Here is a 19,005-nt window from a genome sequence, read left to right on the forward strand (position 1 = left end):
TTGATGGCTTTGTTATAAAGTTTGCAGTTGATATGAAGGGAGGTGGAGGGTCAGGTAGTTTTGAGGAAGTAGAGAGGTTACAAAGGGACTTACATTTGGGAATGGGCAAAGAAATGGCAGGTGAATTACAGTGTCAGGAAGTATATGGTCATGCACTTTAGTAGAAGAAATGAAAGGGTTGATTATTTTCTAAATGGAGAGAAAAAACTGAGGTGCAAAGGGACTTGGGAGTCCTTGTGAAGGATTCTCTAAAGGTTAATTCGCAGGTTGAGTCTGTAGTGATGAAGGCAAATGCAATGTTAACATTTATTTCAAGAGGACTAGAATATAAAAGCAAGGATATAATGTTGAAACTTTATAAAGCACTGGTGTGGCCTCATTTGGAGTATTTTGAGCAGTTTTAGGCCTCTTATCTTAGAAAGGAGATGCTAAAACTGGAGATTAATGAAAATGATTCCAGGATTGAATGGCTTGTCATATGAAGATCATTTGATGACTTTGGGCCTGTATTCACTAGAATTCAGAAGAATGAGGGGTGACATCATTGAAAACTATCGAATGGTGAATGGCCTTGATAGAGCGGACGTGGAGAGTCTTAGACCAGAGGATGCAAGCTCAGAATAGAGGGTCGTCCGTTTAGAACGGAGATGAGGAGGAATTTCTTTAGCCAGAGAGTGGTGAATCTTCAGCCAGGCAGCTGTGGAGGCAAAGTGTTTATGTATATTTAAGGCAGAGGTTGACAGATTCTTGATTGGTCAGGGCGTGGAGGGATATGGGAAGAAGTCAAGAGATTGGGGCTGAGAGGAAAATTGGATCAGCCATGATGAAATGGCTGAGCAGACTCAATGGGCCAAATGGTCTAATTCTGCTCCTATCTCTTATAGTCTTACAAAGGCAGCATCCATCATTAAGGACCCACATCAACCAGGACATGCCCTATTCTCATTGCTACCATCAGGGAGGAGGTACAAGAGCCTGAAGACATACAGTCGATGTTTTAGGAACTGCTTCTGCCCCTAATTCTGAATCCACTTTGTATTGCAGCAGACTCTCCAGGTCCAATCAAAGATGTACTTGTTTGCCTTGCGTGTTTTCTTTATGATCGCAAGTCACTGTTGGATACTAAGAACAGTAAGTACTGCAGGACTATCCCATCAGTGAGTTATTCAATAGCAATGGAGCAGGACTTATTGCGTATCATTGTTGTGTTGTCGCCTGGTCTCGTAGTGTACGATTGTGCCACGAAGACACATGGTGCAATTGTCTTGGACATTTTTTACTGTGGTTCCAAGACCCTGTTCACTGGTTTACTGGTTTATTGGGGAGATAGATGGTGGGGGAGATATGTTGCCTTGGTTGTTGCAGTTGCCCAGGGGTGGAGGCATCTGAGCCCGTGTGGGAGAAAGCAGAGGCCTCTGTAGGCACACTGGAATCCATACCGGGTTGGGGACTGGCCTCGCCCATCGGTGCTGCCCTTCAGTGTTCGCTTTGTGGAAGAACAAGCTGGACCAGGACAACTTATCATCAATCTATATTCATACCACTCAGGGACTTGGGTTGCATTATTTTTTTTAAACTGTATGTTTTTCAGAAATCATAACTCTTCTGCATAGTGTCAGAACTGACAAAAATGGAGCTGGCTCAGGAGGAGTCAAACCAAACAGGGCTTGGCAACCTGCCCACTCCGAGGCCTCTGTTTACAGGTACATCGCGGTCTTCGACACACTCAAGCCACGGAGGTTCAACTCGTAGCTTGTCACTCTGTCTTTTCTCAATGTGACTGCTGACAGAGAGCCAAAGAGCACACCAAGCCAGCCTCTGTCAGGTATGCTACATCTAAAACCAAGGACTAGCACAGTCACAACCTTAAAATACAGAACAAAAATTATTGAATTGATATGTATCGTTGCAACAGAAACTATTTTGTTAAAGATGGAAAGAGATGACTTGGTGCAACAAGGCAATGCAACCCTCATTTCTGCAGAGATCAACTCCAAGCAGCTGTCTTGTCCAGGGATGCTAACATATAAAAAGAGTCAACACGCATTCCTGAGCTTGCACCTCCACTAAGTCAGATGAAAGATGATGCTGCATCACACATCTGCTTTCCTGCCTTATCCCCATGTCCTCTGAGTCCCTTAATGTCTAAAATGGACTTCAACCTCAATGCTCAACGACCAAGCATCCACAACTCTCTGAATTGGAGAAGTACACAGATTTACAAAAGTTGGTGCGTAGAAATATCTCTCTTTCTCCAATAAATGGCTGACACTTTATCCTGAGATTATGTAATGGAGGAAATAGATTGGCAGCTTCTGCCGATCTCACTCGGTGTCTTGTAACTTAGTGACATCAGCTCTCTTCCTTCCGAATTCCAGTAAGCATTGGCCAACCTCCCTCTAAATCTTCTCATGACCTAAATCCAGTTATTTCCCCTGATTAGTCTGCTCTTCAAGTGTTCAACTAATTGTCTCACCCCCAATGTTCACTTCCGTCCCATTCCCAGTTGTAGAATTCAGTGACTCTTAAGGATAAAAACAACAATCCTGATATTGCATTTTAATTCTTAACTTCCAAAGATCTGGACAGTTTCAAGCAGGGTGATACTGTGTCTGATATTTCATCCAGTGAGACAGAATGATCATGTTTTACATGGCTGAACATAAGTGTTTTGAGAACATTACAAATGTGCTGAGTTTTAGATTGTAGTCAGTAAACAAAATAACGTCCTCAGTGTACTTACGTGACAGCGCATTGTGCAAAGGACAAGTACTCCACCAACACATCCAGCCCTTTGTTCTCTTCATTTAAAAACTCCTGTACCCAACTATGAGAAAGGAAAAAGTTAACAGTTAATCAAATTTAATGCATGATGCAACACCTTAATGCAAGGGCTCCCAACCTGAAGTCCAGCGACCCTTTGGTTAATGGTAAGGGTCTACGGCAAATAAAAAGGTTGGGAACCCCTGCCTTAATAGAAAGATTCCCGAAACACCATGGGAAGAGCAAGAGTTGAGCAAATATTGACACATCCAGATTTGGAATCCTAAACTTTCAATGCTCCCATGGTTCAAGTATGCCAGACAGCCACACTCAGAAGACAGCTGAGATCAAGCTTCAGAAATCTAATACCTCCAGCACACAGCAGCATACTTGACTCTGATCACTGACCACCCATTTACACTAAATCTACCTGAATGCTATTTTATTCTACCTGCATTCTAATTAATTACCCCAGGTCCATAATTATACACCCTCAGGGCAAGTTGCAGTCATCAACTAAACTAGCAATCAGCATGTCTTTGGAATGTGGGAGGAAACCAGAGCACCTGAGGGAAACCCACACAGTCACAGGGAGAACGTACACATGGTGGACTGGCTCAGAAAGTTAAGGCATACGATATCTAAGGTGAGCTTAGTGATGTTTCTGGAAGGTTGCTGTTCTGATTGGAAGTCTACGACCAATGGTGTAGGGCAGAGGTCGGTGCTGGGATCTCTGCTGTTTGTGATATACATTAACAACATAGATGTAAATGTAGGAGGAATAGTTAGTAGTTTGTAATAACACAACAAATGGTGGTGCTATATAGTGAGGATGGTTGCCCAAAGCTAGGCTTCAGCAGGATATAGATCAGATAGAAAGTTGGGCTGAGTGTTGCCAGATGGAAGCTAATCTTGACAAGGGCAAGGTGAGGCACTTTGGGAACTCAAACAGTGATAGGATATATCTGAAGGCAGAATATAGGGTTACTAGAAGGATTCTTAGCAGTGTAGAGGAACAGAAAGACCTTTGGATCCATGTACATAGATCCCCTCACAGTTGTCTCGCAAGTTTTCTATGTTCTATGTTCTAAGTTGATACGGTTGGTAAGAAGGCGTATAGTGTGTTGGCCTTCATTGCTGTAGTTAGGGGACTAAGTTCAAGGGCCGCAGGGTAATATTGCAGCTCTATAAATCCTGGTTAGATTACACTTGGACGTTGTGTTCAGTTCTGGTCATCCCATCGTAGGAAGGATGTAGAAGCTTTAGAGAGGGTGCGGAGCAGATTTACTAGAATGCTGCCTGGATTAAAGAGCACGTCTTAGATTAGGTTGAGTAAGCTAGGTCTTTTCTCTCTGGAGTGGAGGAGGATGAGAGGTGACTTGATAAAGATGTGAGGCAGCAGGGTAAATTGCTACACCATCACACTGCCATCCGCATAGCCCATGGAGCTAAGCCATTCTTAAAATGCAAGCTCTGACAGTGAACGTCAGCAGAAATATGGGCTGTGGAATCAGTCATAGCTTGTCACCAGCCCAAATCCTCCTGCACATGCAGCTGGGGTAGAACTAGATGCCAGCTGCCTCATTTCCATTGAGAGTGGGGGAGATTCAAAGAAGAGGACATGAGTTGAGAGTTAAAGGGCAAAAGTTTAGGGGTAACATGAGGGGGAACTTCTTTACTCAGAGAGTGGTAGCTGTGTGGAACGAGCTTCCAGCAGAAGTGGTTGAGGCAGGTTCGATGTTGTCACTTAAAGTAAAATTGGATAGATATATGGACAGGAGAGGAATGGAGGGTTATGGGCTGAGTGCAGGTCGGTGGGACTAGGTGAGAGTAAGAGTTCGGCATGGACTAAAAGGGCCGAGATGGCCTGTTTCCGTGCTGTAATTGTTATATGGTTATTGTTTAGGGATCCTCCCTACACACTTGGCCTAACTGAGGAAGGAACTGTGATCTCCCAGCTACAAGCAACGGCTGATGAAGTATCATAAACTTGAAATGTTAGCTTGTTTCTCCCTCCAAAGATGCTGCCTGACCTGCCCATTGCCTCCTTTGTTATAATGAGGAATGGCCATTGCAAACTGGCTCTTGTTTGCAGAGAATGGCTAGTTTCCATCCCAGTTCCCTCACACACACTCCCCACCTCCCAGATGTTGCCAAAGCCAACAATGAAAGATTGCATTTAATGTTGACTGGCTTTTCTGTGCAAAGGGCCAAAAGTTGTGATGCTAACCGGCTATGATGGAGGTGTATAAAGGTGCTCAGTGGCTTTCCATCTTGTCTGCTGGTACCTGGATGTAATCTTTTGTGAATCACAAGTACAGACAAACACACACCAGAGCATAGTACAATTCTGCTTTAAAAATGTCTGGGAGCATTACTCACCCAATGTGGTTAGTCCTCAATGAAATTTCAAGCTCTCGTAGGACTTGGGTTGACTCCTGCACTCGTCTCTTGAACTACAGCAGAGAACATGAGAGAGAAAATGAGAAGCAACTTTAGAGCAGAAAGTCACTCTATCATCACACAGGGACCGAAACATTCCAAAAGCCTTGTTGTATTAATATCTTTGAATCATAATTTGCCTAATACCCTCTCTATACTGATTCGAAGAGGCAGACACAGAATGAGAGGGAATATCGGCACCCTTGCAAGATTATGTTCTTACAGTATGTTACACACTTCATCTTTCAGTTGTCTCATCCCTTCAGGTGAGTGAGGTGCATAAACTGTCTCAGTGGAAAGACACTGATCACATTCCACACATGGATGGTGTAACAGGAGGTCCCAGACCATGGGTCAAGGAGAAACCTGTGACTTGAGAGTGTCAGATCTCTGCTGCAGTTCTGCTGTGGGTGTATGTTAGTCATGCTTTAGGATTTGAAGACCTTACATGGACAAAGCAGATTCCTTTAGCTATCCCATATCCAGATTTAAGTCCAAAGGCTTAGGCACTCTGAAAACCTTTGTGCAACTTCTGAGGTTGCAAGAACTCTGGCCAGTCATACACATGCTTTCAGAAAAACTACTGTATGGACAAATTCCCACCAAGACTTATGACTTCAGGCATCATCTGCACCAATTGGTTGAAACCTTTGCTTAAGTAAAATCATCCTAGATCTCTGGGATCTTACCTTTCTGACTCCACCCTGGTCCAGGAAACTCCTTAGTTTCTGGATGTAAGCATGAGGAGGATTCTTTGCCTGGAAGCGTTCCTGCAAAAAAATGAAACAATCAGCAAAACATTTAGCTCAAGGACCCTGCTGCTTTGCCATTCCTCTGGAAATTGGGCCATCAGGATGAATTTTAATTAAAGTGCTGGTTCAAATAATAAAGACAATGTAGATTTCATATGTGCTCTATACTAAGGTAAGAACCTATATCTGCTGCCACACCAACAAACTCAAATCCGACCTCTGCCTTCAGGCAAGGTCTCAATTATACTATCTAATTCTCTTCCTCTTTATCCACAACTGAAATGGTGAAAGACTATCAGATGCCTTCACTAACTTTAATTAACCTCAATCAATTGCTCATAATTAGTTCCTGTAACATTTGCAAAGAAGCAAGCTGTTACTGAGGCTTGAATTACTTATTCAGGGAATTGTGATCTTACCATTACCATGCCTCCCAGCTGGAATCAGATAACCTCCTCTCAGATACCATGAACATGAGTGGGAAATCGCCCTGTTTCCTACTGTCATGGTTCATGGGCACCCATTCTGTTAGGTGTTCCTGCAACAGCTGGGAAGCACAACTCTAGCTTAGGAACAGAGCCAACCATCTTCCATCACTTAAAAAGGTGGCTCCCCTGGTATAGTAACAAATTGCATCATGAAAATATCGATATAGTTGAGAGTAGCCACGCAATCCATTCCAGCAGTTTCCTGACATCGAAGCCACCACCAGCTCTGTGATCAGATGCAATGACTTCAGCCTTCTCCTGAATAGGCTTCAGGCCTTGTTGCAGAAAGAAAATCCAGTTGACATCAAGGCTTTATTCTGAAACTTAATGTTCAAATAGGTTTCTGGTCCACAACACACAGTGGGAAAACTTGCTTAGATTGCTTATTGTGGGAAATGAAAATACTTTGAGGACCAGAGATTGCAAATTTGACACTAAGAATGAACAGATCTGGTGAAGTAGACCAAAGCAACCTTGGTACTTTGCCATTACGTCAGTGGGGAGGAGCATGGCTTGCAAATACCAAATGTGATACAAAGTGAGCAGGCCAGGGTATGGAAAAATGGGACTGATATTTGTCAATTTGATACACAAAGGGAGCCAATCAGCAGTGTGCAGTAGAGAGCAGTGTCTACTATTTCATTCCACATTCTGCTAATCTATGATCCCACTCCAACTGCAAAGTGAGAAAATCAAGAAATGTAGGCTAACTCCTTTCATACCAAGGTAAGTGGATACATACCTCATAAACATGGCATGTGTCTTGGTCGGACATTGCCTGGAAAGACCACATTGTCTCAGGTTCACAATTCACCCTAGGACCCACAACTGTAGCCTACCATAACAGTAGCTCAAGTTCCTAGTACTACTCCAGAGAACGGTGACGTCATGTGCAGACCTGGTATGGAAATCAGGGCAACGAGGGTAGCTGACACCAGAAGTACCCAATCAAATCTCTGGAGTGATATAAATGACCTGGAAGTGGTTGTTCTTGGTGGTGGGAGGTAGTTAGGTAAAGAAATCATTATTTCAATTGTACAAAAATTGTGGTGTCCATTCATGGAAAAGAATTTTGTGTAAGTCATGTCAAAGCTTGTGTTGCACTGAGTCTAGTCACAAGTGCAGAGCAGATTCACCAGGATGTTGCTGATTGGAAATCTTCACTATTGGGGAAAGACTGAATAAACGGGGTTTGTTTTCTCTGCAGTGAAAGAGGCACAGGAGTGACCAGACAGAGGTATGAAACATTATAGAAGACAGAGATAAGAGTAGTTAGTAAGAATCTTTTTTCCATAAATGTATCAAAAACAAGAGGGCAGAGATTTAAGATGAGAGAAGGGAGTTTTAAAGGGTATGCCATGGGAAAATTTGTCCTTTACACAGTGAGTGATTAATATCTGGAACTTGCAGGCAGTGGGAGACACAATCACAACACTTAATAGATATTTGGACAGATAATTAAATACATTGCAGGACATGAACCCAATATGGGCAAAAGGGGTTAGTGTCGATGGGCAAAACAGTCAGCGTTGACTTGTTAGATCTTAGGGCCCACTTACACTCCGTGGCCATTTTACTAGGTATACCTGCTAGTTGGTGAAAATATCTAATCCGTCAATAGTGTGGCAGCAACTCAATGCATAAAGGCATGCAGACATGGTCAAGAGGTTTAGTTGTTGCTCAGACCAAGCATCAGAATGGGCAAGAAATGTAACCTAAGTGATTTTGACTGTGGAATGATTGGTGGTGCCAGATGGGGCGGTTTGAGTATCTCAGAAATGGATCTCCTGGGATGTCAACGTACAACAGTCTCTAGAGTTTACAGAAAATGGTACAAAAAACAACAAACGTCCAGTGAGTAGCAGTTGTGTGGGCAATTGTGCTCACAAAGGTCCGATCTCACGTGCCACAGAATCCTAGTGTTGGGACCCTGCCACAGAGCAGGGCTCTAACTTGTTTCTTCCAGCATTGGAGAGTTTTTAATCCTGTATTTATTTAAACAACATGAACAGCAGTTTCAGAGGTGGTGGGAACTAACAGACAGAGAACATGGATCAAGACTGGTCAAGGTAACAAATATGGTTATCGAGATCTCTACTGGTTCATTCCATTTTAGTCAAAGTTCAAAGTAAATTTATTATCTCAGTATATATATGCACCCTGAGATTCATTTTCTTGTGGGCATACTCAACAAATCCATAGAATAATAACCATAATAGAATCAATGAAAGACCACACCGACTTGGGCATTCAACCAGTATGCAAAAGACAACAAACTGTGCAAACACAAACAGAAAAAAATAATAATAATAATAAGTAAATAAGGAATAAATATTCAGAACATGAGATGAACAGTTCAATGATGCGGCAAGTGAAGTTGACTGAAGTTATCCCCTTTGGTTCAAGAGCCTGATGGTTGATAGGTAATAATTGCCCCTGAACCTGGTGGTGTGATTTCTGAGGTCCCTGAACCTTCTTCTGGATGGCAGCAGCAGGAAGAGAGCGTCACTTGGGTGTTGGGGGTCCCTGATGATGCATGTTCTTTTCCAATGAGAGTGTTTACTGTAGATGTGTTCAAATGGTGGGGGAGGGCTTTACCAGTGATTGACTGGGCCATATCCAGTACATTTTGTAGGTTCTTTGTTCAAGGGCATTGGTGTTGCCATACCAGGCTGTGATGCAAGTGAGTATTATCATGGTTGGTCCTTGTGATGTGCTGAGCTGTGTCCACAACACTCTGCAGTTTCTTGTGAGAATGTGTGGTTGCCATACCAAGCCATTATGCATTCAGATAGAATGATTTCTATGGTACATCAATAAAAATTGAAAAGAATTGATGGGGATATGCCAAATTTCTTTAGCCTCCTGATAAAGTAGGCACGTTGACCATGACGTCTATCTGTATGGGCCAGGACAGGCTATTGTTGGTGCTCACTTCCAGGAACTTGAGTCTCTCAGCCTCAACACGGCTGATGTAGACAGGAGAATGTACACCACCCTCCTTTCTAAAGTCAAAACCAGCCCTTTTGTTTTGCTGACATTGAGGGAACGATTGTTGTCATGACACCATGTCACTGAGTTATGTTTCACCGTCCTGTATTCCGACTCACTGTTATTTGAGATATGGCCCGTTGCAATGGTGTCAACTGCAAACTTGTAAATAGAGTTAGAGCAGAATCTGACAACACAGTCATGAGTGAACAGGGAGTAGAGTAGGGGGCTGAGGATGCAATCTCCAGGAATACCAGTATTTGGAATAATTGTGCAGAAGGTGTTGCTGCCTATCCCTACTGATTGTGGTCTGTTGGCCAGGAAATCAAAGATCCAGTTGCCCGGGGGTGGGGGGTGTTGACTCATAGGGTTCAGAGATTGGTGATGAGTTTGCCTAGAACTATAGTATTAAAGGCAGAAATGTAATCAATCAATAATAGTTTAACATCGGTGTCTTTACTATCTGGATGCTCCAGAGAAGAGTGTAGGGCCAGGGAAATGGCATCCACCATAGACCTGTTTCTGTGGTGGGTCAATTTCATTGGTTCAAGGCTGTCTGGAAGGCTGGATTTCACCTGTGCCATGAACAGCCTCTTGAAGGACTTCATGATGGTGGATGTTAGAACTACCCAGCATTAGTTAAGGCACGTTATCTTGTTTTTGTTAGGTTCTGGGATGGCCCTGGTTCTCTTAAAACAGGTGGGAACCACAAACTAAAGCAGGGGGAGGATAAAAATGTCTGCAAATAATCCCACCAGCTGGTCTGTGCAGGATCTAAGAATACAGCCCGGAAGACCATCCAGGCCAGATGCTTTCTGCAGATTCACTCTCCAGAAGATTGACTTTACACCCACAATGGAAACTTTGGGAGGCTGCTGTTGGTTGGTCGGGGGGGGGGGGGCGGGTTGTGAGATATGCACTCCTTTCTTTTTAAGACCTGAATAGAACATGTACAAAGTTCATTGGTTCATTGGGGAGATAATGTGCTGTTGTCAATGATGCTGCCCAACTTTCATTTGTAACCTGTTATAGCATGCAGGCCTTGCCACAACTGATGGAAATACAGTAATGCTGCCTATCCTTACTCAATGTTGTCTGTTGGTGAGGATCCAATTGCAGAGGGAGGTATTAATTCCCAGGGCCTGGAGTTTGGTGAATAGTTTGCTTGGAATAATGCAATTGAAGGCAGAACTATAGTCACTCAACAATTGTTTGATGTAGGTGGCTTTACTGTCTGGAAGCTCCAGAGATGAGTGTAGGGCCAGAGACCTTACACCTGTTCCAGTGGTAGGCAATTTGCAGTGGGTTAAGGCGGAATGGAAAGCTGGAGTTGATGCATGCCAGTATATTCTACATCAGATATTTGATCCAGTGACTCCACGGTAGGCAGAAGGACAGCTTTTCCTGTAACTGAAGTATGATCCAGAGAAAAGATTTTGCATGGCTCCTTAAAAATTCTGTTGATTGGGAAAAAAAAACAAAGAATACAAGGTCCACCATAATCAAATAAATGTCAGAAGCTTGAAGTACATTTATAACAGGAGTATGAGAGCTTCCAATAACACTAGCAGAAAGTAAGAAGTGATTGGCAAGATGTGGATCCCAATGCCTGTTATGTCTGTGCTGCTTGAATGGAAATTCATGGCAAGTTCAACACAGCAACAGTTACTGGGATCCCAGATAAGAAAGCCCTTCAATTGCTTTCTTCTCATGGTGTGTGCATAAATATTATTCCGAAGTCCTTCGGGACTGCAATATCTGAGTTGCATGACAGATTTGATTTATAGACATGTCCCCATACTGAATTACTGTGTGCCTGGTTTCCTCCTTTCTCCCTGAGATATGGATGTATCAGGCTACCAAGAACATTGCCTGCACTGGTTGCATCCAGATAACCTATTAACTATTCATATTCAAGCTGCACAAAATCCCTGCCTTTTAGTAACTTAATGTGCATGTTTGTGCAGAAAAGCTCAGATTTAAGCAATTAATTCAATGCAAATCTATGAGAGTGCTGTTTGGTGTTTTACAACAGTGGCTGCTAACTACAGATGGGTTTGTGCACCAACCTTTATTAATGTGCACATAGATTCCTCCTCGGTTAGATTTCCTTGACAACATTGAGTTCCTGTCTGTGTGGAACAGAGTCATCCATTGAATTGAAATGACGACTCGGGCATGTTGCTGTTTAGCCACGTTTCAGTGAAACTCAGAATGCAGCAGTTTCTCATCTTTTTCTGTGGATTTATTCTCATTCTCAGTGAGTCCATTTTATTATCTAGTGAGCAGACATTGGTCAGGAAAAGCGATGGCATTGCCGGTCTCATCAGGTTGACTCTCAGCCTAGCTAGTGTCTTGGCACTTTTGCTGCCATTTCTGCTTCATCTCACACTGTCTGCATCTGCCACTCTCTCAGCTGAGCCACCTAGGTCAGGTCGTTGTCACCAGGTCTGGTATCCATAGAATCCCTAGTCTACTGAGCACCACTGTTATTTCTGCTGCTGGTGGATTAAATGTAATTTTGTCAAAAAGTTCAGCGGCACTGTCATTATGGAGCTTTGGTTGACTATCAAATTCACCAATGACACAACAGTGGTGGGGCTCATCACCAACAACATGGAGACAGCCTACAAAGAGGATGTGGAAGAGTTCGAGGCCTGGTGCCAGGCAAATAACCTCTTCCTCAATGTCAGCAAGACAAAGGAGATGATTATCAACTTCAGGAGAACTCGTCCCACTTCCACCCCTCTTTATGTTGGGAGCACAGCAGTGGAAACTGCGAGCAGTTTCAAACTCCAGTGAGTGCACATCCTGCACAACCCCTCATGGTCCCAGAACATATTTTACACAGTCAGAAAGCTCACCAACACCTCTACTTTCTGAGGAGGCTGAAGAGAGCTGGATTTGACACATCTATACTCACATAATCACACAGATATGCTGTAGAGAGCATCCTAACATGCTCCATCACTGCTTGGTATGGAAACTGCACTGCAGTGGACAGGAAAGCTCTACAACGGCTAGTCAAAACTTCCCAACGCATCACTGGCACCAGCCCATCAGCCATCAAGGACATATACATAGAAAGGTGCTGGAAAGGGCCAGTAACATCATGAAGGATCCCACCCCTCCTGCTCATGGTCTGTTTGTCCCACTCCCATGAGGGCGGAGGTGACATAGCAACCACGACAGGACCACCAGACTCAAAAACAGTTACGTTCCCCAAGCAGTAAAGCTGATCAACACCTCCACCCACCACCCCTACTCTATCATTTCCGGTCAGAGTCACTTTATGGACAGACACTCCTGTGCCTAGCATCACCTTATGGACATACATTGATTCTATGTGTACAAGATATCATATGTTTTTATATTTATCATGACTGTGTTTCTTTTATTGATTTTTTTGTGCTGCATCTGAGCTGGAGTAACAACTATTTCATCCTCCTTTACACTTGTTTACTGGAAATAACCTTAAACAATCTTGAATCTTGAACAGAAGCTTGCCAATCCTCCACAGCAGGAGACTCCAATCCAGGCACTGTGAGAGTTCAGAAGCTTCAAAATGGGAGAAAATTAAAGTTCCTTGTAGATATTGAAACTTAGAAGTAAGATTGGGAAAGGTGAGAAAGGTAATCAAAAACAAAACCATGGAGTTGTTCAGGGGAAGAAGAGGGCAACACATGCCAAGCTCTTCAAGTGAAACAGGGTAGCACTACACCCAGAACTGAACTGGGCTGGCCCAAAGCACAAGTAAAAGCTTCTGACTGGGCTAGTCTTCTTGACAAATGCCCATGAGATAAAGTCATCATCTGACCATGGCAACGAGTAGGTACTCTTTTTTTTTTGTTTTGGAACAGTAATCTACCCTTCTCACTTCTCAAATCACTCACTCTTTGTTGAGTTATTCTTCAATCCCAGATGTGCATGTCACAGGAACAGCAAACCTTGTTACCACAAGGAAGGGCAATAGACATTCTAACTCCTACAAGTGCCCGGTGATTTACTGGACCCTTTTGGCTCCACTTAAACTTCATAGTTTTTCGCCAGATATTTCAAACTCAGTTGAAATGAGACCTGCAACCCTCTGGATTACTCAATACTAGCAAAAAACGTTACACTGAAATTCATAGCGATCTCACCAACATGACCAGAATTTGTATGCATTTTGACATTGAAGTGAGATGGGTTGCTTTGGCCAAGTATCTTCACTCTGGGTTCCTTCCCATTTCTAGCACTCAGTACAAAGATCAAACACAGCAGCAGTCAGAACTGCTACTCATATCAGCTGAGGACATTTTATTTCCACCCCCTCCCCAGGTTTAAGGATACAATGACAAACTAATTAACTGCCTTTCAACAGTGCTTGATTAAACTGTATACACAAGAAATTCTGCAAATGCTGGAAATCCAAAGCAGCAACACACACACAATCCTGGAGGATTTTGTGCAGAGACCTGAATAAGGATCTCAGCCCGAAACATCGACTGTTAGGTCACTTCCATGGATGCTGCCTGACTTGCTTGGATAAACTTGCCTGGTTATGCTACACTACAACCCCTTAGTGAATTAGTCATTAGCAATTACAGTTGATTACAGTAATTTTGCGCAAGACAGTTAATATATTTCACTTTCTTAAGTAAAATAAAATTGACAGATTTCAGAAGTATCATTTAAAGACTACCATCCTGCAGCAAGGGAACTAGCTAAATTGCCAATAGTAAACTTCAAAGCCTGTGCTCCAGGAGAGAACGGATCAAACCCTCGAAGCCATCAATCACATGTAAATATGAAGAATCTTCTCTTCCCTGGTGTTTGCTAGTTTCTAATACCTTGTTGGACCAATTTAAGGTGAAAGTTTGATGCTCAACCCTTCAGTGACTGCTGACCCTAAAACTGTCTGGTGAGAGGCAAGAGCATTCGCACTAACTCACTATCCTGATGGCACCAATGCATACTGGCTAAAGGTGACTACTTTATTTCAAAAACATACTTCATTCAGCTCCTCAATGTCAAATGACGACAGGGTCCTAAACTGCTGTGGCTGCACTCCGCTTCGACATGTCCCTCCGCACTTAAGGTCTAAGAGACTTGGCAGCTGTACACATTCAGCCAGGGAAGCAGTGTACACAGCCAGCTGTTAATGTTCACCCCACATCTGCATGCTCCCACTTTTAAGTAGATGTTGGACACAAATCATGAACAACACATTTGAGCTGGCTTTTAAAACAGCCCCTGCCAAGTGACCTCTCTGAAGCGCAACATTTCCCCTCCTTTTTATCACAATGTTCTCACCTCCCCCCCCCACCCACCAAGAGTTACCCCTTGTGACATCACCACAACATTAAGGCTTTACAGACAGCATGACTTTCTTCCCCTCACTCTAGCCTAGATTTGAAAACAAGACCCAGGAGAGACCTTTATAACATTGCTTGGATTCGTCCCTCATAATTACATCGGTGTCACCATCCTTGACATTTGGGCAGCCTACTGAGCACACACTGGAGATAACATAAGGACAGCAAATAATTGGCATTAGGGCTAATCTCCAAGGAAGCAGCTAGTTGTGAAAATCATCTGCCTTTCTCCTCAGGTTAACACGTCTCCCCCAGCTGGGCTTTCAGTCGATGTCAGTGAAAATGGCAGGAGGTAGATGCCATTGATTTACCAAATCCTTTACAAAGTAAATTCACTAAACTCCAAGGTATTTACATATCATCACAGAACAAACAGCAATAAACACACTCTGAAAGGAAAATCAGCTTAGTATTGATTCAGACTGAAGAAGAGACATCCACTAATCCCCACACTTCATTTTCAAAGGATTTATCTTTGTTCTTTCTGACAGGTTCATCTTTTCCACATAGCATTTTAGCAGCCTGTGATAATACAGCAGAGGCTGCAAGGTGGGATGTGTGAGTGCGCGTGTGTGGGAGGGAGAATTAAAATGTCAGCGAAGATGAAAACGGAGCTGGATCTCGGTTACATTGCTGGGGGTGCCAGAGGCAGTTCCTTTAGTGACTGTTAGTTGTTTGTGGTTGGAGTATTGCAGTGGCCTATGACAGAACAGTGACCCAGACCCAGACACGCACAGGCTGTTCACGTGCAGGCAACTTCTAACCCCAAACCCCAGGTCTCAGCCCAAAACTTCAACTGTACTCATTTATATAGATGCTGCCCAGCCTGCTGAGCTCCTCCAGCATTTTGTGTGTGTTGCCCAAACCCCCATCTCGTTTCCATCTGCCAATTGTCAGAGCACAGGATCATTGGTGGGGTGATCACTCCACCATTCAATCATTACGTTTTCTTTCCTTTCAATGTAGAAACAGGCCATTCAGCCTGCAGGAGACATGTATCTACTTACTGTCTGTCTGTATTCTGTTACCGTTAATTTCACTAATTCCATTAATTTCACTTTTGTTATGCTAGTTTCGTTAGTATGTTTAATCACTATATAAGATCGTTAATCTTTGCTGGTTTCATATAAAGGATCAAAGGTACTTTTTTCAACTTGGAACTGAGTTAGTTGGAAGCGCGTCACATAGTGTCATTTCCCTCATTCAGTCTCTCAGTGGTTTTGGTTTGTTTTCAAGTAACTGTTACACAGCCCGATGAGTGTATGGCAGCTTTCAGCCCATTTTCTTTCTGTAATCTCTCAACTCCAACAGACCCTTCAAACTCTAGGATACACCTGCCACTCACTCTTTGTTTGGAGGGAATTCACAGCAGCCCAAACAACTTAGCAGTGGGAGGAAAACATAACCTGGGGAGAACTCATAAACTTACAAGGAGAAGGTAAAGGCCACAGCTCCCAAAGTCAGCTTTGAACCCTGGTTGATGGAGCTATGAACTATAAGGCAGTAGCACTACCTGCTGTCATATCAACACAGTGTTGCGCCCTAATTCCACCAGCCCACCCGCTTCCATAACAGTTGATTCCCACGTTACCAAAAATCTATCAATCTCACATTTAATATTATTAACTTTACTGGCATCTACTGCTGTCTGTGAAGGAGTGTTCACACTCCATATGAAGTAGCTTGTCATACATTCTCTGGAAAGATCTTCAATTTCCTGAAATATTAATTCAGCCTCCACAGATGCTGCCTAATCTGCTGAGTGTTATTTTATAGCTATGTCCCCATGCTCAAGACTAAGGTAATCTCTTATTCTTCTCAAGCCAATGAATACAAACCCAAACTGTCTATCCTTTCCTGAGAGGAGCAACCTCCAATGCTACTCTATCCTTTTTCCAGTGAGGGAACCAAACCTATGTGCATTATTCCAGGTGAGGCCACACCAAAGCCTGTACAACTGTAACAAAATCTCCCTATTCTTAAACTTTAGCCTTTCGCAACAAAGGCAAAAATGTTTTTTTTTTATTTTATTTAGTTGTGCAGTGCAGAGTAGACCCATCCAGTTCATCAAGCCATGCTGCCATAGCAACGCTGATTTAACTCTAACCTAATCACGGGACAATTCACAAGCACCAATTAACCTACCCGGTACGTCTTTGGACTGTGACAGGAAACTGAAGCACCAGGGGAAAACCCGTACATTCCACAGGGAGGACGTACAGAGACTCCTTATAGACGGCGCTGGAAATGAACTCCAAACTCCAGGATGCCCCAACCTGTAACAGTGTTGCATAAACCCCTACACTACCGTGGCACCCTAATGACAGCCAGTTTTCATTCCATACTAACATGCTTTCTTCAATACCTTGGCTTCTTAATTTACACTCCAGCTTCTTAGGTGTCATCTTGTCAAATGATTTTTGGAAACCTGAATACATTATGTCTACATGTCTCTATCTATCATCTCTCCCTGTCACATCCTCAAGAGATTTGAGCAGATTTGTCCAACATAAAACCATGTTGACCACGTTCAATTACATTCAGCTTTCATAAATAATTAGTTATTTCCTCTTTCACTGTTGACTGTAGAATTTTGCCAACAACAAATATTAAACTAATATTTGTTCCTGCCTTTTGTCTTCCTCCTTTTTTGAACAAGGGAGTCACAATGACTGTTTTACAATTTTCTGGAACACTCCTAAATTTAACAAGTTGTGAAAATTTTCTACAATGAGTCCACCGTCTCTGTAGCCTTTAAAATCCTTGAGCTCAGGCCACAATGCCCCAGAGACTTGCCCACTTTTAGTGTTATGAATTTATCTAATACTTTATCACTTATTACTGAATTTTTTATGATTTCCTCCTGGTATTGTGAAATTAGCCCATTTGTTATCTTAGGGATATTTGTCATGTACTCCATGGTGAACACCGATACAAAAAAAATCATTTAACATATGTATCTGCCATTTCTTTGTTTCCTGATATTAATTTATGAACCTTGTTTTCCAAGGTCCCACGCCTGTATGTCTACCTTCTGTTTACATATCCACAGAGAAAGTCCTATTCTTTGCCTTATTTTTATTACATACATGCTCTCTTTCAAAATCAACATTTGCTTCATAAGCTTTTTCGTCTTTCACTGCTAGATTCTAAAATATACCCTGTTTTCTGGTCTACTACCAGCCCTTACCACTTTGCATACCCCATTTTTCAATTTAATATCATCCGTGACCCCTCACAGATCGTGCCTCTAATCTCATGGAAACCTTCTTTCCAACTGGAAAAAATTCCTGTTTGTGATGGACCAGCTGTTTCAGTATCTGCCACTGTTCATCTACTGACCTAACTCTTAGCTTATTTTCCCAATCAACTTCCGATCACTCCACTTTGAGGCCATTATAATTGTCCTTAAGTTAAAGTTAATAGTTTTAGTCCTGTGGGTGGTCACTCTCAAACTGCAATTAGAATTCTATCAACTGTAATCAAAACTTCTTCAAAGTTCAAAATAAATTTCTTATCAAAGTACATATATGTCACCATATATAACCCAGAGGTTCATTTTCTTGTGGTTTTACTCAGTAAATCTAACAATTATAATAGAATCAATGAAAGACGGCACTCAACAGGGTGGACAAGCAACCAATATGCAAAACACAGCACACTGTGCAAATACAAAAGAGAAAATAATAATAATGATAAATAAATAAGGAAATTGAACTTTGTTCTTTCCCCACAGATGCAACCTGGCCTCCAGAGTATTTCCAGCATTTTATATTTTGATTTAGATTTCCAGCATCTGCAGATTTTTTTTAAAATGCTCCAACAGCCTGGTGAAACTGATCAAATGTTAAAAGGTCTCGAAAGAGTGGACGTGGCGAGGATTATAGGGGAGTCTAAGACCAGGGGACACAGCCTCAGAAAGGAAGGGCATCCTTTTAGAGCAGAGATGAAGAGGAATTTCTTTAGTCAGAGGAAGGTGAGTCTGTGGAATCTGTTGCTACAGGTGGTCTTTGGGTATATTGAAGGTGGAGGTTGATAGATTCTTGATTGGTCACAGCATGAAGGGATACGGGGAGAAGGTAGGAGATTGGGGTTGAGAGGGAAATCGATCAGCCATGATGAAATGGCGGAGCAGACTCGATGGGCCAAATGGCCTAATTCTGCTCCTATCTCTTATGGTCTTATGAATGTCCCCTGCACTCTCTCAGGTAC

General features: G+C 42.7%; 1 protein-coding gene across 2 annotated transcripts in view; it reads right to left on the minus strand.

Annotated features, from left to right (window-relative positions):
- Nucleotides 1-19,005, minus strand: part of LOC134340618 (formin-like protein 1) — a 128,985-nt gene that overhangs the window by 100,315 nt on the left and 9,665 nt on the right. For both annotated transcript variants that reach the window (XM_063038065.1, XM_063038064.1), the window contains exons 2-4: nucleotides 5,895-5,975; nucleotides 5,146-5,219; nucleotides 2,744-2,827 (exon numbers count right to left, since the gene is read on the minus strand). In XM_063038065.1, coding sequence (XP_062894135.1) covers nucleotides 2,744-2,827; nucleotides 5,146-5,219; nucleotides 5,895-5,975 — 239 coding nt within the window. The remainder of the gene's footprint in view (nucleotides 1-2,743; nucleotides 2,828-5,145; nucleotides 5,220-5,894; nucleotides 5,976-19,005) is intronic.

This window comes from Mobula hypostoma, chromosome X1 (assembly GCF_963921235.1).
Source record: "Mobula hypostoma chromosome X1, sMobHyp1.1, whole genome shotgun sequence".
Taxonomy (NCBI): domain Eukaryota; kingdom Metazoa; phylum Chordata; class Chondrichthyes; order Myliobatiformes; family Myliobatidae; genus Mobula; species Mobula hypostoma.